Genomic DNA, 22,089 nt, shown 5'->3' on the forward strand with positions numbered 1-22,089 from the left:
GAAGCATGTTGGTTATGAGTTGAAGAACCTTCATTCCAAGATTGATGGGAGCTACAATGAGCTCAACAACAAGTTCTCACTTCTTGCTTCTACAATCAAGAATTTAGAGAATCAGTTTGCTTCCATGAACACTAACCAGACTCGCCAGCAAGGATCTCTACCTGGAAAATCTGACCAAAACCCCAAGGAGGCCAAAGCTATCACCCTTAGGAGTGGTAAGCAGTTACCTCCTACAACCCTCACTAGGGATGCTGAGAAACTAGGTGAGGAGGTGGCCATCAACTTAGATGATGAAGTGGTGATTGTTGATGAGAAAATCAATGATGAAATCTTGGAGAAGATTGTGGAAGCCAAGGGTAAAGGAAAGGTTGGGGAAGAAAAGAAAACAGTGAAAGATGGTGAAGTTGTTGCTCCAGCAAGTGAGAATTCTTTTGTTCCTCCTCCCTATGAACCCAAACTTCCATTCCCTGGTAGATTCAAGAGGTAGCTGCTAGAGAAGTACAAAGCTCTGTTTGCAATACCCATCATCGATGCTTTCATGTTGATTCCTCAATACAACAAGTTCCTGAAAGATGTTGTAGCTGCAAAGAAGAAGGAAATGGAAAGCATGATGATTCTTACCCATGAGTGCAGTGCCATCGTCCAGAGGCTTGATGTTCCAGAGAAGTTAGAGGATCCAGGATGCTTCACACTACCTTGTGCTTTTGGACCTATGGTATTTGAGAAATGTCTCTGCGATTTGGGAGCTAGTGTCAGCGTGATGCCTTTGTCTGTTGCAAAGAAGCTTGGATTCACTCAGTACAAGAAGTGTAGACTCTCTCTGGTGTTAGCTGATCGTTCAGTGAAATACCATGTGGGCATCTTAGAGGACCTCCCTGTGAAGATTGGAAGGCATGAGATACCTACAGATTTTGTGGTGCTTGAGATGGGCGAGGAGGCTCAAGACCCATTGATTCTTGGAAGGTCATTCTTAGCTACAGCAGGAGCAATTGTTAAGGTGAAAGTGGGCACAATTGATCTCCATTTGGGTAAAGGGCATGTTCTCCACTTTGACATCAAGGGCAAAATGAAGAAACCAACTGTGTTCGGGCAAGCCTTCTACATTGAAGAGATGGGCACTCCTGCTGATGAGCACCTTGAAGAGTTACCACCTGAGGACGACGAGGAGGGAGCATCTCCCTCTACTCATTCCCCATAGAAGGTAACCCACTACTTTCCCTTGTATATATCATTTCGTTTTTGCATATTAGTTTTCTCTTTTTGGGTATATCTCTCCTTGACAACACAGAGACTGTGTCATTTAAGTTTGGGGGAGGTACCAAGTATTTGATCACGTTTGCTTTGATGATTTTGAGTCTCATGCACTGCATTATACATATATATTTGCATTAAAAAAATCATTTAGTTTGCATCATTTGCATTTCTAGGAGAGTCTAGAGCATATAGGTTGCATTTACTTGCATTGGGAGCAATGATTTGAAATGCCTTGTAAAGAACATTACTTTGCACCTGAGTAGCTTATTGCACCTCTCAAAAAGACTTGTATGCTTCGAGCCTTGAAAACTCTTCTTGAAACTTGTTGATTGCTGAAACTCAGTCTTTGAAGCCAACTACAACCTTATTTGAACTGAACGAACTTAATGCATCTTGCTCATGGTCCCTTGTGTACTGAATCATGGATATACACACTTGAGTTGTCACATCCTTTATGCCAATCTTTTTTGACAAACTCTAGTGGTACACCATTCCCAAAATCCATTCCTCCTTTTAAGCTTTCATTATTTGATGAGTGAGGCCTTTTTCGGAAAGCCTTACATGTGCATAATGTTGAGAGTATCGGGAACGACAATGCTTGGTCTTCATTCTTACTAGATTAGACACTCTATTGTCTAGCTATAGGTGGAGGTGAGTGTGGTGACTATGGTTTGGAAGCATGAAAAGTTCGAAGGAAAAGAATAGACTCTTTGTGTTTAAATGGATAATATTATTGGAATTAATAGATAAACGTCTAGCTCGAGTGATATCTTGCATATTTACATTGTTTTATCCATTCACCCATGTGCATTTTGATCATATAGACTAGGATTTAGCCATGTTTAGGTTGCATTTTACATACATGAGTCTTTATCAGGTATTGGAGTACCACATGGAGTTCTTGGAGGCATTTGGGTGCATTTGGAGCTCAAAAGAAGTGTTTAAAGCGATCAACGGACGAGCAGCGCACCAAAGCGACATCACCGGAGCGACGCCGTGAAGTCGCTGTGACACATATCCCGTAGCGATCCAGCCAGAGCGACATGGAGAGGTCGCTCGCGTTTCTATCGTGAGACACCCCTTCTCAGAGCGACTTGCCAGAGCGACGCTCCGAGGTCGCTCGCTTTTCCATGGCGAGACGACACAAAACGAAGCCCGGAGCGACCTCTCAGAGCGACCCACTGAGGTCGCTCCCGAAGTCCGGAGCGACTTGTTGGAGCGACACACCAAGGTCGCTCGCGTCCTCTCGTCTGGAGACACCAAAGTCGAGCATCCTGGAGCGACCCCTCAGAGCGACCTACCAAGGTCGCTCCCAGCCAGAGCGACCAGCTCAAGTCGCTCGCGTTTTGACGGGGCGAGACACGAAGAAGCGTCGGGAGCGACCTCCTGGGAGCGACTATGCTAGGTCACTCCGCGTGTTTGATTGGACGATTTTTATGTTATTTCAGGGGCCTTTTGGTCATTTGTTTTATTGTTTTTAGTTTGCAAAAACCTAAGTTAAGTACTCTTGGCAGCGAGAAGGCAGATTATCTTTGGATCTATTGAGAAATACACAAAAACTCTCTTGAGAAGTTCATCTCTTGGATTTTGATTGTTATGTTCTTGTGTTATTGTTGATTTCTTATCTATTTCTCTACATGATTAATCTGAAATCCAATATGGGTTTAAGAGGAATCATGGAGATTAGTGAGTAATCACCTTTTGAATTCATGGGTTAGGGAGATTAAGGGTGATTAGGTTAGTTCTAGGATGTTTTAGTGTAGATCATTCTTGTTCCTTGCTAGTAGAGTATTCCTAATGCATCTTCTGAGTTGGCCACTCAAAAGTTGATCAATAGGCATTTCCCACCCGAAAGATGTTTGATGAAATGCCTGAGACAACTCTCCTAGGCTTTTAGTATACTTTGCCAAAGACATTTGTTGTTAAAGATGCTAAGGTAGCTAATAGACTTGTTAGTAATGATTGCTTTCATATTATTCAACCAAAGACATTTGATGTTTGAGATATGTTAGCAAATGAGCATTCATCTAGACATAGAGCTTGTTTAGAATTGTGTCTAGGCTTAAGGTTGATAGTTTGATTGATCATTTGTCATCCTTAGTTCGATACTTGATCACCCAAGGTCTAATCCCTATGCCCATGAGTTCTCTTTTCCCTTAGTCAAGAAAGTATCATTCTGTTATTGCTTTCTAGTTTTAGTCATAGCTTAAAACCCATCTAAATCATTGGTTGCACTTAGATTAAGTGAGTACTTGCATTCTCAGTGCTTTGATATCCCTCAGAACTGGTTCGACAATCACTATACTACAACATTTGTCTTAGGAGCCTTGAAAACTCTTAATACCATCGAGTTTATGAAAAGTCTTGGCCCCCGAAAAAAAAATATATATATATATAAAAAAGAAAAAAAAAGGCTAGCAAAGTTGTTTAGAGCTAAGATTTGTTTAGAAGTTGAGAAAATCCTTTATAGATTTCAAAGAAAAAAAGTTTTATGTGCAAAGTATTCTTGGGATCTTTTGGTGAGAGATGGGAGTTGGGTTTGACATTGGGAAGTGATTGTGTAACCTGTATGTTTGGGAAAATAGTAGAACAATGAAGATTGAGCATTGTATGCATGAGTTGGTCCATTTCTTAGATATATTATGTGCAATGTCAAGGCTACTTGTTTTGAGAGTAAACAACTTTAAAAGATCATGGATTTTAAACCTCTTGACCCACTTGAATAAAAGCCTTCCCTTACTCAACCAAATGATTTGGACCAATTGACCATTTGCAAGAATTCACTTGATGCTATGCTTAATGAACTTGAGAGTTGGCTGATTTGCATGTGTGAATGCATGATGATGAGTGTAGGGATGAAAAGAGTTGAGATAGGCCTAGAGAAGCTAGAGTATAATAAGAGAGGGTGTACTAATGCTGAATTTAAATGTTGATTTGAGTGCTTTGTGTGTTTCTTTTGGCTATGAGCTCCCACCTTCAAACCTCTCTCCATATGAGTTCTAGAAAGTTCACTTGAGGACAAGTAAAAGAATAAGTTTGGGGGAGTTGATATCTTGCATATTCACATTGTTTTATCCATTTATTCATGTGCATTTTCATCATATAGATTAGGATTTAGCCATGTCTAGGTTGCATTTTGCATACATATGTCTCTATTAGGTATTGGAGTACCACATGGAGTTCCTGGAGACATTTGGGTACATTTGGAGCTCAAGGGAGGTGATTAGAGTGATCTTTGGACGAGCACTGCCTGGAGCGACTTCCCGGAGCGACTACATGAAGTCGCTGTGACACATATCCCGGAGCGACCTTGCCAGAGCGACGTAGAGAGGTCGCTCGCGTTTCTATCGCGAGACACCCCTCCCAGAGCGACTTGCCAGAGTGACGTTCCAAGGTCGCTCGCGTTTCCATGGCGAGACGACACCCAACGAGGCCCGGAGCGACGTTTTCAGAGCGACACAGCCAGGTCGCTCGCGAAGAAACGACCCGGGAGCGACCTCTCGCAGCGACGTGCCGAGGTCGCTCCGCATCTATTTGTTTGGCGAATTCATGATTTCTCAAGGGCCTTTTGGTCATTTCATTATGCACGTTTTTACTTCTGAAAACCTATGTTTTAAGGATTTTTGTAAGCCACCAGAAAACAATCTCTTTTCCAGAGAAGAACTAGTGAAAACTTCTTTTGATTCAGATTTCATTGCTTTGATCTTGTGTTCTAGTTGATTTCTTGTCTATTTCTCTACATGCTTAATCTGAAATCCAATATGGGTTTAAGAGGAATCATGGAGATTAGTGAGTAATCACTTTTTGAATTCATGGGCTAGGGAGATTAAGGGTGATTAGGTTAGTTCTAGGATGTTTTAGTGTAGATCATTCTTGTTCCTTGCTAGTAGAGTATTAATAATGCATCTTCTAAGTTGGCCACTCAAAAGTTGATCTTTAGGCATTTCCCACCCACAAGGTGTTTGATGAAATGTCTGAGACAACTCTCCTAAGCTTTTAACATACTTTACCAAAGACATTTGTTGTTAAAGGTGTTAAGATAGCCAATAGACTTGTTAGTAATGATTGCTTTCATATTATTCAACCAAAGACATTTGATGTTTGAGATATGTTAGTAAATGAACATTCATCTAGACATAGAGTTTGTTTAAGATTGTGTCTAAGCTTAAAGTTGATAGTTTGATATTGATCGTTTGCCGTCCTTAGTTCGAAACTTGATCACCCAAGGTCTAATCCCTATGCCAATGAGTTCTCTTTTCCCTTAGTCAAGAAAGTATCATTATGTAATTGCTTTCTAGTATTAGTAGTAGTTTAAAACTCCTTTAAATCATCGGTTGCACTTAGATTAAGTAAGTACTTGCATTCTCGGTGCTTTGATATCCCTCAGAACTGGTTCGACAATCACTATACTATAACATTTGTCTTAGGAACCTCAAAACTCCTAACATCATTAACATTCTAGAAGAAACCCTCTATAAGAAGCTACAAATCTTTGGAATGGTTGGAGTCTTCCAAATAAGACGTTTCAATACCAACACTCCATGTTCATGCAAACTCGATTGAAGTGTCTGGGATTCGTTAGTTTTCGAAGCTAGTGTGTAACCACTCTTAACTGTATATGAACCATGAGGTAAACGCCCATATGTCTCTATCAGATGTCTTCCCAATTGGAAGTTTGACTATACGGTTGACCTCATTAACTGGAAACAGATCATGCAACACTTCCACATTCCATTGACCATCAGCTCGTAAAAGTGTAGCCACCTTCAAATTTACATCAATCGCCATATTTCTATTAACTGGCCATCGAGGAATTTCGTCCATGATCCACTTTTCCGACCAAACATGAGCAGGGCCGGCTTAGATAGGGGAGCGAGCGGTGCGACCGCCCCGAGCCCAATCCGTTGTCCCCTTATTTCTTAATAGATAAGGGTCCGATTTCTTTAAAAAATACATGTATTTTTATATTAAAAATAAGAAAAAAGGTCCAAATTTTTTTATATGAAAGTATTTTTTTATTTCCATAGATTTATTTTTAAAAATACTTCTGGTATTTTGAAAAGAAAACATATATCTATCAGATTTTTTAAAGAAAAAATAGTTTGGAAATTAAAATTTTTTTTTGCCCCAGGGTCCATGACACCATTGAGCCGGCCCTGAACATGAGTCTCTCTACCATCACCAGTGGACTTTATCAATTACTTGTTTACTAGCTCAAGCCCAAATAAGATACTTCGCCACGCATACGAGGGTTGTGAGCCTTTGCCACACTCCATGAAACTTATGTGTGAATAGTATCTTCCATTAATACCTTGCGATCACGCTCGCAGGGTTGTTAAGCAGACGCCACACATGCTTGGCCAAGATTTTTTGGTTAAATTCTTCAATATCACAGAACTCTAAACCCCCATTCTCCTTAGACACACATAGATTTTTCTAAGAGATCGAGTGAATCTTTTTCTTATCTCCACATTTATCTTTCCAGAAGCTTGCCATTGCACTCATGATCTTTTGGCAGTGATGCTTTATCACCCGAAAGCAAGACATGACGTACATTGGGAGGGAAAGAAAGCTTCTTTACAAACCAGCCTTTGAGTCTCTTATTCAGCTTCTCCCCTTACAAAAACTAAATGCTTTTGTTTAGATCCACTAAAACACTCCGGTAACCCAAGATCTTTTCTATCACCACCTTTGTTCTCAATGTTCAGGATCTCTGCCAGTAATCTCTTCATGATCAAATCAATTCCCATGCCAAACGCGATGGCTGATTTCTGGAAGTTGATTACCTGACCCGATGAATCACCATAAAACTTCAAGCACCTTAAAAATTCAGCCCAACAGAGGAAAAAGCGGCTGTCTGCGAAAAGTAAAACTTCTTCATACCATTAGATTATTTGTCCTCAGAAACTCACATAAGTAGTATGCCTGGTAAGAACCTTTTCAAGTAGAGAAATAATGAGAAGAGGCATTCCTCGAGGCGTTCCTCGAGATATAATGCGTGAATATAACATTAAGTTACGAATGTAACGAAAAGTAAAAGATTAGAGAGTCCTGACTAAAAATACATGCATAGGAATTCATAGAGACTGAGAAACTAAGTTAACCGGAAGAAAAATCTATATTAGTATCTGAAATAAATATTTTAATATGTCAAATATTTCATATTTATTTTGATATGATATGTTAAATATTTGAATTTGAAGTAGCATTATCTGATTAGAATTGGTTCCAAAATGGATTTACACAGCCTTCCGCATTCAAAATGTTAATAACTAAAGCTGATCCGATCATATATAAAACTAGAATGGAGTCTGTCTAGAAGGGTCCGACCCGAACCCAAACAAATCCCAAACGCTCAGACCTAGACGCTACACCAGCACAATGCACAAAGTTACATTATGTTCGAAGGATGGCGGAAATGATAGATTCTTATAAAGCTGTATCATTATTACACGAAACATAGTACACGAGTAACACGAGCATGAGATTGCATGAGATTTTAATCTAGCTACTAAATGTGAGAACGATTGATTTCCTCTCCTCCAAAAAGACACTACAAAACTCAGAAACAGACTTAGATCTCGATGTTTCCATCTTTCGCTCGCAAACTAAAAAAAATCTATTGTTGCTTCTCCGGTTGTTCCTCTTCTTCTTGGTCAGGGTTTTCTTCTTCCTCTTCTTTCTTCTCTTCCTCTTCTTCTTCATCTTCTGCTGGAGGATCATAAGGCATCGGTGGTGGCAATGGTGTCTTCATTGGGCTAAACTTGGGGAAAATATCAGGCCTCCTCCCAGGTTTGGGTCTCTCCCACTCCTAGCAGTAGAACACAACAAAATTGGTATCATTTCTGGCAACACATAACAAGGGAACATCCATTTCTAGTAAGGTGCAGACTTGTAGAACGAGAACAGCAAGCATAACCATAAGAACATGCTCTTTATTCTCGAGTTTTCATAACCAAAACTAATAGGGAAAGAATGAAAACGGAGCACCAAGAATCTATAATCACATTGACTATGTAGCTTTTCTACGGACATAGACCAAATGATTTCAACTTCATAGAGTAACCAACCAGTAAGCTGAGGAATAAGACTTAATGATACAAAATGGCTTCAAATAGAAACATAGGTTAGCAGCCTCAAGACCTAATAATGATTAGAAGCTCCCCATTTAGGTTTTAACATAATCAATCACAAATAAAAGTAAATAGCAATACAGCATCAAGGAGAAGCCATGAATGAACTCTGAAACATGGAGAATGTAACACAAGAGCGGAGGAAATGGCAATAGCTACTTCGAATCAAACCTTCTTTACTCTCAATCACCAATTAAGCTGCGAATTGAAATGTGAAACTGGAGATTCTATGGGAATATCCAAAATCTAATTGAAGGGGAACTTACAATAGGGAAATCGAGAGGATTGCGACGAGTGAGCTTTTCTTCCTCGGGAGCCATAGCCACAACTTGAAGCTTATTGTGATTTGCTCTTCTAGTCATCCGAAGGCTAGGCGACGAACGGGGGATAGACGAGAAACTATGGGAACGGGGCGAAGAGCACACAATCGAGCGCGAGGAGGAGGAGGAGGAGAAGATCTTCGTCGGGGATAGAACCACGAGCGATGGAGAAGGAAGCAAACTCGCAGAGGGAAGCGACGCCATGGGTAATTGATTTTCCACCAACCAAGAGTTATCGCCACCAGCTCCCTAAAGGCGGCGTTTGCGTTTTACTTGCGAGCCTACGGGCTTCACTGGCTTGATTTTGAGAGGCCCATTAATACTTTACGCTTAGCGGAAGAACAAAATAGACACTACTATACTAAAACTAATCGTTGTTCATATACTATACAATCAAAGATAGATAGGGTGGTAGCTAATGCGGAGTGGCAAGATTTATTCCCAAAAGCATGTGTCAAACTATTTGATTGGATAGGATCTGACCATAAGCCACTTCTTCTTAATACATGAGACAGAAAATAGAAAAGAACAAGACTCTTCAGATATGATAACAGATGGAAATTCAACAGGGCTGTTCGTTTCATTGACGCAGGTTCCTGCGGCTGCGGCTGCGGCAATAATCTTGTTCGTTTGATTGCCGCAGCCATCCGCGTCTGTGTCTGCGTCTAGACGCTGCGTCTTGCGGCAATCAAAATTTGGACGCGGATAGAATCAGCGATTTTGACTAATATTCTGCGTCTATTTACTTATTTACATTTTAGCCCTTAACACAATTCATTATTTACAAAAAATACTCAACCCTAATAGACGCAGCCGCTCTCTCCTCCTCCCGTAGAAGCTGCGTCAAGCACTGTACTTGAGCTCTCTCGATCTCTCTCGATCTCTCTCTCCATCTCTCTCCATCTCTCTCTCTCCATCTCTCTCGATTTCCATTACGAGCTCTCCGACACAAACCCATCTGAAGCTCTCTCTCTCTCTCTCTCGATCTCCAACGCATCTCTCTCTCTTCTCCAGACGCAAACCGATCTCTCGATCTCGAACCCAGCTCGAACCCAGCTCTCTCTCGAACCCACCTCGAACCCAGCTCTCTCTCGAACCCAGCTCTCTCTCGAATCCAGCTCGAACCTAGCTCTCTCTCGAACCCATCTCAAACCCAGCTCTCTCTCGAACCCATCTCGAACCCAGCTCTCTCTCGAACCCAGCTCTTGATCTCGAACCCAGCTCTCTCTCGAACCCATCTCGAACCCAGCTCGAACCCAGGTCTTTCTCTCTCGATCTCGAAGCTCATATCATCTCACTCTCTCGTAAGCTTTTCTCTAACTCTTTTTCTGGGTTTTGTTGGCTTACTACTGTTTAGAATGCTAAGTGTCGTTTCTTGTCTGAGAACCAAAGTGTTCTTGTCTTGATCAACCTAAGATTAGATGTTTCTATCTGCTTTTATATGAAACCACGGTTATTTTTTTTTAAGATTCATTTGTTTGCATCATGTGAATCTGTTGAGCTGAAATCTCTCCTTCGTTTTGATGGTTTCTGAATCTCAGTAACCAAGGGAGAAGGACGCAAGTGTCAAGCTGAAGCAGTTGCAGTACCTATTAGTTAAAGCTCTTCCTGTTATTAGGGATATTTATGCAGAACAGAACCGTGAACGGTTGAAGCAGCAGTTAGAGGTATGGTCTTCACTTGTGGTATGCTTTGTTTGCCACTCACGAACCTAACCTGTTTTATTCTTCTAGGACTCCCTGTGACAGAATCTGATATTACTTGGTCTGAACTTCATCCAAGTATACTGGTAAGTTTTCAAAAACTTCTTTTGCTTGCTTCTTCTTTGGCTTGCTTCTTGTTAGTAGCATCAGTTTTGTTGTGTGTCTAAAGAGATGGTTGTTGAGTTCTGATATTAAAACTGTTGTTAGTCAAGTTCTTCTCTTGATCTTTGAGCATGCTGTTCGTGGAATGCTTCCAAAGGGACGGGTTAGATACAATCACATGTTCTTTATCTGTGTAGTTCATACTCTGTTTCTAGTTCATACGCTTTTGATTTTATTCAGTCATTGACGCTCTGTTTTTCTTCTGAGTGGTGCTCACTGTATTAATTTAATATATGAAACCATAAGATGTTAATTTAATATATTCACAAGTGAAGGATTGAACACAGTTTCAAATTTTTGGTACTGAAATTTTAATTGTATGTACTCTTCAAAGTTTGGTACTGAAGTTATAATTGTTGGTTCTCTCTCTGTTCATAGTCGCTCTTGTTTGAAGTCATTTGCCATGTCTTACTGATTTTTTTTTCTCAGAGAAGATTCTCCAGCTTGCTCAGACTGTCCCTGTTTCTCTCCGGCTTGCTCACACTGCTGTTGTTGAACTCGTAAGGTCCTTAAGTAAGTTACATTTTCTTAAGACATGTTAATTAGCTTACCAAGCTCTTTGAGATTAACACTCTGTCTCCATCTCTCTGTCTTTTTTGCAGGCAATCTTCTCAAGCTCACACTCTCCAGCTCTCTCTCTTCTCCGAGCTCATCTCATCTCGAAGCTCTCTCTTCTCCTTTTCTCAAGTTGAGACCCTCTCAAGTTCAGACCCTCCCAAGTTCAAGATGACAAAAGATGTAAGGCTCTAGACTAAGCACTGTCTTTAATTCTCTTGTTTTCATTTTTGATATATGAACTTGAGTGCTGTTCAACTTGAGTGATGTATGGAACTTGTTGGATATATGAACTTGAGTGCTGTTTTGTGTCTTGATCATTGTGCGAGGCTTAGATATTTTTATTTGATGTTCCTTTTCTTGGCTTTAGAACTGGCCTCCTGAGGAGACTAGATACTTTTTCCAACTTTATGCCGAAGAGAGAAGAAAGGGAAATAGGACCAGTACGTCTATGAATAAAGTAGGGAAGGAGAACATCATGGTGGCGTTTGAAGACAGGTTTAAGAAAGGATATGATTCTTGGCAGACTTTCAAGAACAAATACGACACAAGTAGGAAGAAATACACCAAGTTCAGGAAGTTAACTAAGAATAGGACAGGGCTTGGGTTTGATAACTTGGGAAGAATCGATATGTCAGACGATTGGTGGAGTGAACGCGAAAAGGTTAGTTTTGCTTATCTCCTGTTAGCTTTGCTCACTTAGAAAATGATGACTAGTTAGTTAGTTGGGTAGTTAGTTTCTGGAACCCTTTTGTGATCTTGCTGGTAGAATTTGAGTTTGAATCATTCACCGAGGCGTGTCATATAATGAGTTTTGCTTATCTCCTGTTAGCTTTGCTCACTTAGAAAATGATGACTAGTTAGTTAGTTTATGGAACCCTTTTGTGATCTTGCTGGTATAATTTGAGTTTGAATCATTCACTGAGGCGTGTCATATAATGAGTTTTGCTTTATGTCCTTTTAGAATTTGCGTTTTCAGTGATTAACTCTTTCTTTTTTTTTCATATAGGAGTGTCCTGGGATTAGAAGATCCATATGGAAAGAGGAATTTAATATGGATCTGTTTGAAGAAGAGTTTCGTACTGTAGTAGTAACTGGAGCAGAAGGATGGAGTGCTCAACATGGAGAAGCAAGCTTGAATTCTAGAGTGGGTGGAGATGATGGTGATGAAGCCGATTCTCAGCCAGCAGCAGAAACAGAAACTCAAGCAGCAGCAGAGACAGAAACTCTGCCACAAGCTCAGACACAAACCCAACAGAAAACTCATTCCGGAAGTTCAAGAGGAAAAAGACAGCGTAAAGAGAAGGATATGGTTGTAGAAGCTTGTGACAAACGTACTGAAGCTCTTATGGTGAAGAATAGGATAGCGGAACAGATGTTGGAGCGTCTAGAAGCTGCTAGTGTTGAAAATGTGTTACAGATACTGTACACATTGCCTGGAGTGAGAGAGTGGTCTCCACTATATGAAGCAGCAATGGAACATCTTATAGACAATGAAGGGAGCAGAAGGGCTTTTATAACAATGAAGACATATGAAGCTAAGACTAAGTTTCTAGAGCTTAGGACCAAGATAAAACGTGACTATGGAACTTAGAACTAGTATGGAACTTAGAACTAGTATGGAACTTTTGCTTTTGGTCTGATCTTTGTATGAAACTGCCTTTAGTTTTGTGTTAATAAAAAATCTGTTATATGAAACTGCCTTTAGTTTTGGTTTTGTAGATACTTGAAAGATGGATATTAGAAGATGAGGATGGTGATTATGATGATGAGCTTGGTTTGTTTGATGTTCCTATCGCTGAGAGATTGAGTCATAGAACAGATCGAGGAGCAGGATGGCGACATGTTCAACAACTTATGTATGAATCTGATCAGCAATGTTATGACATTCTTCGAATGAATCAAAGGACTTTTGAAGCTTTGTGCAAGATGCTAGCTGAGCGATATGGATTGAAAGAGACTCACCATGTCTACCTTGAAGAATCTGTGGCGATGTTTCTCGAGACTGTTGGTCAAGATAAGACGAAGCGGGATATTGCTGCAAGGTATCAAAGATCATTGGTTACAGTCCAACGGAAGCTTGATGATGTTTTGAGTGCTATTCTGAAGTTTGCGGAGGATACATTAAGACCACAAGAAGGCGAGTTTGGAAGAGTGAGTCCTGTTTTGAGAAATGATGATCGGTATTGGCCTCATTTCAGAGATTGTGTTGGAGCACTCGATGGAACTCATGTGCCGGTTCGCCCTCCAAGTCAAAATGCAGAAGCATATAAAGGTAGAAAGCAAGATCCTACAATGAATGTTCTTGCTATATGTAACTTCGACATGAAGTTCATATACGCATATCTCGGTGTACCTGGTAGAGCACATGATACGAAGGTCTTGACTCATTGTGCGCGGAATGAGGCTTCTTTCCCACATCCTCCTCCTGGGAAGTATTATCTAGTTGACTCGGGATATCCAACTAGGACGGGGTATCTTGGTCCGCATCGGAGTATGCGATATCATCTTGGTCAGTTTGCTAGAGGAGGACCACCAGTTAGTGCACGAGAGTTGTTCAACCGAAAGCATTCAGGATTGCGATCGGTGATTGAGAGGACATTTGGAGTATGGAAAGCAAAATGGAGGATTTTGGATCGTAAGCATCCAAAGTATGGTCTGGTCAAGTGGATTAAGCTTGTGACAGCGACGATGGCGCTACACAACTTCATACGTGATTCACATCGGGAAGATCATGATTTTGTACAATGGCAAAGCGATGATGATGGAGAAGGAGAAGGAGAAGCAGAAGGAGCTGATGGTGATGAAGAAGAAGGAGAAGAAGGTGATGATGATGATGGTGATGGTGGTGGTGGTGGTGGTGGTGGACATATTGTATATGAGCCGACCGGTGATAGAGCGATGGAAGCTTTGCGTAAGAGCATCACAGATGAATATGGTAGAGGTCGTTTACCGTATTAAATGTTTTAGTTAATGACTTTTTTTTTGCTTATAACTTTGATTATCAGTTCTATGAGATACTTGAAATATTTGTTTTATTTATTTAAGACTTGATGTATTATTTAACTTTTGTTTATGATAAAAAATGTTGTTAAATTTATTACTAATTAAATATAATATTTTGATGAATGTAAACATTACAAATTTAAATCTACATTTTATTTATTTAAAATATAATTTTACAAATTTAAATCTACATTTTATTTATTTAAAATAAAATTTTACAAATTCACAAAATTCATAAAATTAAAATATGAAATAAAAGAAAATTGCGTCTGCGGCAACCAAACGAACAGAACTAAATCTACTTTCTGCGTCTGTGGCTGCGGCTGCGGCAATGTCCTGCGTCTTAGAAACGAACAACAAGTTGCGTATGCGGCTGCGGCTGCGGCTGAGTCTGCGGCTGCGGCTGAGTCTGCGGCTGCAAAACGAACAACAACCAAAGGAATAGACGCAGCCGCAGCCGCAGACTCAGCCGCAGCCGCAGCCGCAGGAACATGCGTCAATGAAACGAACAGCCCTAACAAAGAAGTCCAAAAGGAGATTCAACTCACCTGGGAGGCAAAGTGTCAGCACTTACCTGGTAGCCGCTTCCATATTGCTCTCAAGAGATGCTGATCAAGTCTAGCCAGATGGAAGTCAAAATCCGCTACAAACTCAGCAAAGAAGATTGAAAAGCTGAAGAATCTCCTAAAATCTGCGTATAACTCTTATCCCTTAGATTTTGTATATATTAATACTATAAAAACTAAACTAGCTAAAGAATATAAACTTGAAGAGGAATTCTGGAGAACAAAAAGTAGAGTTTTTTGGTTAAGAGCAGGTGATAGAAACACAAGATTTTTCCACCTAAAAAATAAACAAAGAAGATCCTTTAATCGTATAACCACAATATGTGATGACACTGGAAAAATCTTGACATCTGAGGAAGAAATCCAGAAAGTCTTTATAAATTACTTCACTGATCTCTACTCTCTCAATGGGGATAGGTCAACTCAAGAGATCATGAAGCATCTAAAGCCCAAGGTCACAGACGAAATTAACAAGGACCTCACCAGACCTGTCACAGAAAATGAACTCTTCCAAGCTATCCGACAGATGGACAGGGAGAAAGCTCCAGGCCCCGATGGACTAAACTAGGTTTCTTCAAAGATCATTGGGAGACAATAAAAACAGGTGCTCTAAATTTTGCTAAAGCTTTTTTTGAACATGAAATCTTAGACGATGAAATGAATCAAACCCATATATGTCTCATTCCAAAAACAGAGTCCCCTACAACCCCAAAAGACTTTAGACCAATCAGCTTATGCAATGTTGCATATAAGTTGATCTCTAAAGTCTTAGCAGATCGTCTAAAACCTTGGTTGCACCTAATAATTTCAGAAAACCAAACTGCTTTCATCCCTAATAGACTTATCACGGATAATATCCTAATTGCCCATGAACTCCTACACTCTTTGAACACAAAAAAGCTCAAACAACCTTTTATGGCATTAAAACTAGACATAAGTAAAGCTTTTGACAAGGTCAAATGGAACTACATAAATGAAGTAATGAAAAGACTAGGATTTAATGAGAAATGGCGTAGATGGGTAATGAAATGTATAAGCTCTGCCTCATATTCAATTCTCTTAAATGGCAATCCTGTTGGAAAAATAATACCAAACAGAGGAATAAGGCAGGGCGACCCCATTTCCCCTTACCTTTACTTATTATGTACTGAAGGGCTTTCTTCTATTATTCAAAATAGTATTCAAACAGGAAAAATTCATGGCTTTAAAGCAAGTAGAACGGGTCCTGCAATCTCTCATTTACTTTTCGCTGATGATTCCCTCTTGTTTTGTAAAGCAGAAGAAGGAGAATGCAGGGAACCAATGCAAATCTATGAAAAAGCTTCAGGTCAGGCTGTCAACTTCAGTAAATCAGCTATTATGTTTGGTAAAGGCCTAGATAAGGATAATAGAAGAAAGCTTAAGTGAATGTACATGAATTAATAAGACAGCTGGTTTTGGTAGATATCTGGGTCTCCCTGAATTCATAGGCAGAAATAAGTTTAACACCTTCGATTTCATTAATCAGAAGCTAGAGAAAAAGATAAGCAGTTGGTACACTAAATTTTTATCACCTGCAGGAAAAGAAGTTCTTCTGAAAGCCGTAGCAACAGCCATTCCAGCATATAGTATGTCTTGTTTCCTCTTGCCCAAAAGAGTACTAAATCAAATGACAAAAGCCATGAGAAAATTCTGGTGGTCAAGCGCCAAAGACAAACAGGGGATACCTTGGATAGCTTGGAGCACAATTGCAGACTCTAAAAGCTTGGGTGGACTAGGTATAAGAGATTTAACGGATTTCAACATAGCTCTTGTTGCAAAACAGAGCTGGAGAATACTTCAGAACCCAAGCTCACTGCTTAGTAGAGTCTACAAGTCAAAATACTTTCAAAAGACGAGTCTCCTCCAGGCGAAACCAAAATCAAATGGCAGCCACGCATGGAAAAGCATACTAAAAGGTAATGAACTTCTAAAATCAGGGATAAAATGGAATATTGGAAGAGGTGAGCAAACTTATATGTGGATTGATAACTGGCTCCCTACAAATCCGCCTAGACCACCAAAGGGTTTAACCAATCGTATAGATATGAAGGCAAAAGTTAATGAATTTCTTAACTCTGAAACAATGTGGTGGAATATTGATAAACTAAACTCTTTTATAGATCCAGAAGACGTAGAGATCATCAAGACCATACGACCGTCAATCACAGGAGCTAGTGATTCTACTTTCTGGATCCACACAAAAGATGGTCAATATTCAGCCAAATCAGGTTACAAACTTTTGCGCAATACTAATGTACAACGCAATATACCTAACATCTTGACTGAGGCCTGTAGTAGAATTTGGAAGCTAGATACTCCCCCAAAGATCAAACATTTTTGGTTGAAAGTAGCTCATAACTCAATCTCAACTGCAGAGAACTTGCGCAAAAGAAAGATGGTGGCAGATAGCACATGTCAGCTATGCGGTAAACATCAGGAGACAACGAACCATCTAATCTTCCAATGCAGAGCCAGTAAGGAAATATGGAGCATGACACCATCCATCCAAATATCAGGTGATAACTTATTAAGTAACTCATTGATAGAAAACGTAAGCATGTTGCTTACCCTCAATAACAACCAACGAAAGGAAGCACATATTTTCCCTTTCATAGGTTGGAGGATTTGGAAAATGAGAAACGATTTAATCTTTAATGGGAAAAGAAAACCCATCCCTGATGTTATAAATCAAGCCCTAGTAGACTATAATGTCTGGAAAAATACATCAGAGGAAAATGAGTTACAAGTTGTGCCACCTGAAAGTTCTAATACTATGGCATTGGAAAAATATGATAGTATTGATGATATAATTACACAGACTAATACTTTGTCCTGTTTTGTAGATGGTTCATGGACGTCACCAACGGACAATGCTGGCATTGGTTGGGCTCTATTTAACACTGACGGAAGAATTATATTAGAAGGAAAAGCTGCAATAGAGCCAGTCAACTCCCCACTAGATGCAGAAGCTGGAGCATGGAGAATGGCTGTAGTTCAAATGAGGAAGCTAGGATATCACATAGTCACCTTTTATGGAGATTCCTCTGAAATCTATGACACTTTGTCTAATTCTCATCAAGCTTCACCCAGCAGCATCAAAGGAAATCACTGCCCAACTTACATGAAAGATATTGCCAATCTGGCAAAAGAGAGTAATTACAACTTAGGCTTTCAAAAAGTCAAAAGAACTTGTAATGGTGTTGCATACAAATTAGCTAAAGAGGGTAGGATTACAAACTCAGGTTATGTTGTAAGATGGAAAAACAATGTGTAATGTTTTGTATTGTATAATAAAAAGTATGCCGTCAAAAAAAAAAAAATTAATCGTTGTTCAGGGAGTTAGGGGTGAGAACTATTATCCGAGATCCATATTCAAATCCTATCCTTTCTGATCCGCCGGGAAAATGAATATCTAGAATACAAGGATCTGGATAGTTATTTTACGATTTTGACAAATCTCGTTAGCAAAATTTTAAGTCTAAATATTCATATCAAAATCTAAATTTTGATAGTTATTTTACGAATTTGACGAATATTGTTAGTACTATAGGTCTAATATTCGGATCAAGATTTGGATTTATATAATTATTTGAAAATTTTAAAAATATAATTTAATTATATAATTTAATTATATAATTTACATATAAATAACAAATAATAATTTTTATTAGCATTTAATAATTTATTTATTTTATTTTTGAAAAAAATTTAGGTAGTAAAAAATTATTAGGTTAGTTTTTTTAAAAAAATATTTTTTATTTATTAAAAAATATCTAGATAGTAACTTTATAGAGACGATAGATACAGGTCTAGATACCCGAGCCATTTTACCACTAGTTTAATTGGTATTTCAAATGCTTTAAATAATAAAATATATGTTCTTGATATGGGTTGTTTTTTTCATCCTTGACATGGGGTTGCCTTATCTTTAATACAAGCTAGATTTTGATTATCAAATCTATGTTCCTTGCTCTATTCTAGGAATGAGCGTTCGGATACCCGTTGGTGTTCAGATCATGTATTTTGGATTTTGGTTCTACTTTGTTACACTAGTCTCATTTAAGTAAATTTGTGCAGGTTGGATTCAGATATAACACATCGGTTTCACTTTTAATTTGTATCACATCTTAAAACTCATAAAGTAACCATATACTGATATATCGTTCGAATTTGAGTTATATCGGATCATTTCGGATAACCCGAAGTAAAATCTAAAATTAAAAAAATATAAAATTTAGATATCATATCAAAATAAATATAAAATTTATAAGGCACTTATTTAATTTTTAAATACATATCTTTAGATATCATATCAAAATAAATATAAAATTGAATATTTAAGTACATATCTATACTTCAAATATCTCTATTGCATACTAATTTGAATATTCGGATCGGTTTCTTTGGATATTATTTTGGGTTTTTTGAATTTTTTGGGTTACCCTTTCGGTTCAGTTAATAACACTGTGGGTTCATATATGTTTTGTAACATCCTAAAATACCCATTCAGATATTTTTAATATTTTAGACCAGATATGGATCGGATTTTTCGGTTCGGGTTACGAATATTATGTCCATGCCTAATCTAACCTTTAGGTGGAGGTATTGGATTTAGAAGTTTGATAAAATTAAAGGAAATATAGATTTTATTAAATATTTTTTATTGGATTAAATAAATGTAATCAGTTTTCTAATCATTTTAATTTCTAGTGTTATTCAATATTTGGTAGATTTTCTATTATTGTCATTTTAAAAAAAAATTAGTGGAAAATGTATTGTAAAAATGTAAAGAACGAATTCTTTATTTTTATGATAAGATTTGTCATCTTAATAAAACTTAACACAAATATCTCTATTTCTCTGTTTTTCATTTGTAACTAACTGAAAACAAAAAAAAAAAAATTTACAATGTTGAACTATTGAACTTCGTTAAAGCTTATTTTTTTTCTTAAGTAATGAAAACAGAAAAAAATTGAAATAACAGAAAAAAATTGAAATAACATAAATATTTCTCATCGTCAAAGTGATAGTAGCTATGTGATATTTTGATTTGCACTCACACCTAAACACAGGAAAGAATTAAATAACAGAAATATCTTTTTTTTTTTTTTTTGATAACTCTGGTATCTGGGCAGCCACATTCCCAACTATCACCCCGTAGGGGGTCCAGCGCCCCAGCCGAGGTTCTAACAGAAATATCTTTTGTTGATGATTCATAAAATCCCTACAAAATAATATTTATCATAAAACACTAATTATAAAATTTCAAATTGTTGTTGACAAATATATTCTATCGATAAACTCATCAAATAGTACCTATTATTTTTAAAAGATTTTTTGTTAGAACCTCTCCTATAAATTCTAGTTAACCTATATCATCAAATCTCTATAAAATAGTATGTTTCTACTTACAAAAATATTAGCGTGTATATTACTTCACCTATTATATAGAATTGCATATCATATCACTTCTCAGAGCAAAAAATCTCAGCTAGAAAAAGTATAAGTTTCACAAAAGTTGAACGAGTAGTCTTTTTTTTTACACCGGATAACAAATTACATCATCATATAATTTCTAACTCTATTACATATGGTGATCAACTATCTGCAACATATAATATTGATGAACAGCTCCGCAGATAAGGATTCCATGATGAAACTCTTCCCGAAACACTTGGATCGATGAACGATTATGCATGTACGACATCCTCGATGGATAGGCTCTCTCTGCAGTAGACGACCACAACGAGCGGTTCTGCCTACAATACTCTGAAACCTCCGATAAGATATATGCATCCTATAATGTGCAAAAAATTACATAGTTTAGAATTCGAACATTGGACATGGGTGTAGAAGCCTTTAAACCTTAACTATTAGGAACCTAATTTTTTGATTTTTTTCTCTTGTTATCATTAGCTCATAACAATAGTTTAGTATTCCCTGTTTTCTCATATTATTTGTTTATATAAGATAACAAATAATGAAAACATCTTTTGTATGAGGATGGAAACCGGAGTCAATTGTTGAAACGTATTTTAGTTCATGGTATCGGGAAAGGATGGCGTGATTCAAATCGCTCCTTGACCAAAACAACGATAAAGGCAAAGATTTTATTGAATCAAACAGCTCGGATGCTACAAAAATCACAAGCATTACTTGAATCAAATGAAGTTTTTGAAAAAGAATATGAAAGTTATGTAGACACGTTCCAACTTAGCTCTGATTTTGGGCGGGATCCAGGGACGTGCCTGATACCAAGCAGATCAAGCAGATCAAACATTGGCTTTGGGGCCAACAACAAAATATTCACTTTAGGGACCAAAATAAGTGAGGTTTCTCTCTAGTTCTAGTGGCAAATGCCAATGTATAATACTGCAGGAGTTCATGGGTTCGAAGTACATGGAACACCTTTTAATATTTTCATGTTTTATTTAGATTATGGACCAAAACTTTTTTTTTGCTTATGTGCCTGAAATTGTGAAGCCCGGCCCTGGCGGGATCCCATAACAAAACAATTGACAACTCCAGATGAAGTATGGAAAAAATATATTAATGTGATTTTTGTAACTCCCCTTATTACCTTTTAATTTGTTTTATAAAATATTTCCACTAGTGAATATATCACATTTTAACCAGGGACATCCAAATAGTGATTATCTGTGGAATAACACATTTGAACCTTTTGAGGACTTACAAGTCATTTTTGAAAGTGATACTGCAAGGGAAAACAACGCATTTGGACTCGGAGGTGATGCAACGGATGAAGCTTTTGAAGTTGAAAATTATGTTAAAAAATGAAGATGTGAATCAAATGTGTTAGTTCCTACAAAAATTATAGAAACTACAAAATTTTATCCATATTTTAAGGTGCATTATTTCATTTTTTGTTAAATTTAGTTTTTGTTATTTCTAACATCTCATTATCTTTTTTTTTTTTTGAATTTATTTCAGAATTGTATGGGGCGTTAGATGGTACACATATAAATGCAAAAGTAGTTGGACGTGAGGTGGCAAGTTATCGTAATCGAAAATGAACAATATCACAAAATGTGTTAGCTGAATATAACTTTGATTTAGAGTTATTATATGTTCTTAGCGATGGGAAGGTTCAGCAAATGATTCAAGAGTATTAAATCACTACAAGAAAACATAAGTTTAACGACGGCGGTATTCCTCGCGAGTTCCTCGTAGAAGAGCCTTTACGAGGAATTAGCGAGGAAATACGCTTCGTCGTTACTCGTTCGTCGTAATACATATTTCCTCGCCAATTCGTCCTAACTAAGCGAAGAAAAGATTTCGTCGTAAAAACGAAGTACAACATTCCGTCGTAAAGACCACATAAATATTCCACGTAAGAAAGTCGCTACAT

General features: G+C 38.0%; 4 protein-coding genes across 10 annotated transcripts; 3 read left to right on the forward strand and 1 right to left on the reverse strand.

Moving 5' to 3' along the window:
- Nucleotides 1-7,664: 7,664 nt before the first annotated feature.
- On the reverse strand, nucleotides 7,665-9,056 carry LOC106396889 (histone chaperone ASF1). The gene is made up of 2 exons (XM_013837394.2): nucleotides 8,654-9,056; nucleotides 7,665-8,065 (listed from the first exon to the last, which is right to left on the reverse strand). The coding sequence occupies exons 1-2, from the start codon at nucleotides 8,909-8,911 to the stop codon at nucleotides 7,874-7,876; spliced, it is 450 nt and encodes a 149-aa protein (XP_013692848.1). The 5' UTR covers nucleotides 8,912-9,056; the 3' UTR covers nucleotides 7,665-7,873.
- Nucleotides 9,057-9,860: 804 nt separating this feature from the next.
- On the forward strand, nucleotides 9,861-12,733 carry LOC106393360. 6 transcript variants are annotated; one of them, XM_048762233.1, is made up of 7 exons: nucleotides 9,861-10,011; nucleotides 10,249-10,374; nucleotides 10,441-10,496; nucleotides 11,002-11,085; nucleotides 11,175-11,310; nucleotides 11,498-11,791; nucleotides 12,137-12,733. In XM_048762233.1, exons 5-7 carry the CDS (start codon nucleotides 11,299-11,301, stop codon nucleotides 12,719-12,721), a joined length of 891 nt encoding a protein of 296 aa, XP_048618190.1. In that variant the 5' UTR covers nucleotides 9,861-10,011; nucleotides 10,249-10,374; nucleotides 10,441-10,496; nucleotides 11,002-11,085; nucleotides 11,175-11,298; the 3' UTR covers nucleotides 12,722-12,733. The 6 variants fall into 6 exon arrangements, with proteins under 6 accessions (XP_048618190.1, XP_013689515.2, XP_048618193.1 ...); XM_013834061.3 differs by having other exon boundaries at nucleotides 11,002-11,077; XM_048762236.1 differs by having other exon boundaries at nucleotides 11,002-11,072.
- LOC106393362 (protein ANTAGONIST OF LIKE HETEROCHROMATIN PROTEIN 1-like) lies at nucleotides 12,729-14,745 on the forward strand. The gene is made up of 4 exons (XM_048763938.1): nucleotides 12,729-12,764; nucleotides 12,850-13,927; nucleotides 14,176-14,182; nucleotides 14,424-14,745. Exons 1-4 carry the CDS (start codon nucleotides 12,729-12,731, stop codon nucleotides 14,743-14,745), a joined length of 1,443 nt encoding a protein of 480 aa, XP_048619895.1.
- On the forward strand, nucleotides 14,341-21,273 carry LOC106394988. Of its 2 annotated transcripts, XM_048763815.1 has the most exons (6): nucleotides 14,341-14,828; nucleotides 15,117-16,026; nucleotides 16,259-16,636; nucleotides 16,841-16,948; nucleotides 17,096-17,236; nucleotides 17,564-21,273. In XM_048763815.1, the coding sequence occupies exons 2-6, from the start codon at nucleotides 15,357-15,359 to the stop codon at nucleotides 17,992-17,994; spliced, it is 1,728 nt and encodes a 575-aa protein (XP_048619772.1). In that variant the 5' UTR covers nucleotides 14,341-14,828; nucleotides 15,117-15,356; the 3' UTR covers nucleotides 17,995-21,273. The 2 variants fall into 2 exon arrangements, with proteins under 2 accessions (XP_048619772.1, XP_022561096.1); XM_022705375.2 differs by having other exon boundaries at nucleotides 15,117-16,636.
- The last annotated feature ends 816 nt before the right edge of the window (nucleotides 21,274-22,089 follow it).

This window comes from Brassica napus, chromosome C7, assembly GCF_020379485.1.
Source record: "Brassica napus cultivar Da-Ae chromosome C7, Da-Ae, whole genome shotgun sequence".
NCBI classification, from domain to species: Eukaryota; Viridiplantae; Streptophyta; class Magnoliopsida; order Brassicales; family Brassicaceae; genus Brassica; species Brassica napus.

Excerpts from the sequence above, each read along its gene's own strand:
- LOC106393362 (XM_048763938.1), top strand. The coding sequence starts at position 12,729 with ATGGAACTTAGAACTAGTATGGAACTTTTGCTTTTG. Across the intron at positions 12,765-12,849 it reads GTATGGAACTTTTGCTTTTG|ATACTTGAAAGATGGATATT; the intron begins GTCTGATCTTTG and ends TTGGTTTTGTAG.
- LOC106393360 (XM_048762233.1), top strand. Across the intron at positions 11,792-12,136 it reads GGTGGAGTGAACGCGAAAAG|GAGTGTCCTGGGATTAGAAG; the intron begins GTTAGTTTTGCT and ends TTTTTCATATAG.
- LOC106394988 (XM_048763815.1), top strand. The coding sequence starts at position 15,357 with ATGAATCAAACCCATATATGTCTCATTCCAAAAACAGAGTCCCCTACA. Across the intron at positions 16,027-16,258 it reads AATCTATGAAAAAGCTTCAG|GAAAAGAAGTTCTTCTGAAA; the intron begins GTCAGGCTGTCA and ends TATCACCTGCAG. Across the intron at positions 17,237-17,563 it reads ACCATCCATCCAAATATCAG|ATGGTTCATGGACGTCACCA; the intron begins GTGATAACTTAT and ends CCTGTTTTGTAG.
- LOC106396889 (XM_013837394.2), bottom strand. The coding sequence starts at position 8,911 with ATGGCGTCGCTTCCCTCTGCGAGTTTGCTTCCTTCTCCATCGCTCGTG. Across the intron at positions 8,066-8,653 it reads ATCCTCTCGATTTCCCTATT|GAGTGGGAGAGACCCAAACC; the intron begins GTAAGTTCCCCT and ends TTCTACTGCTAG.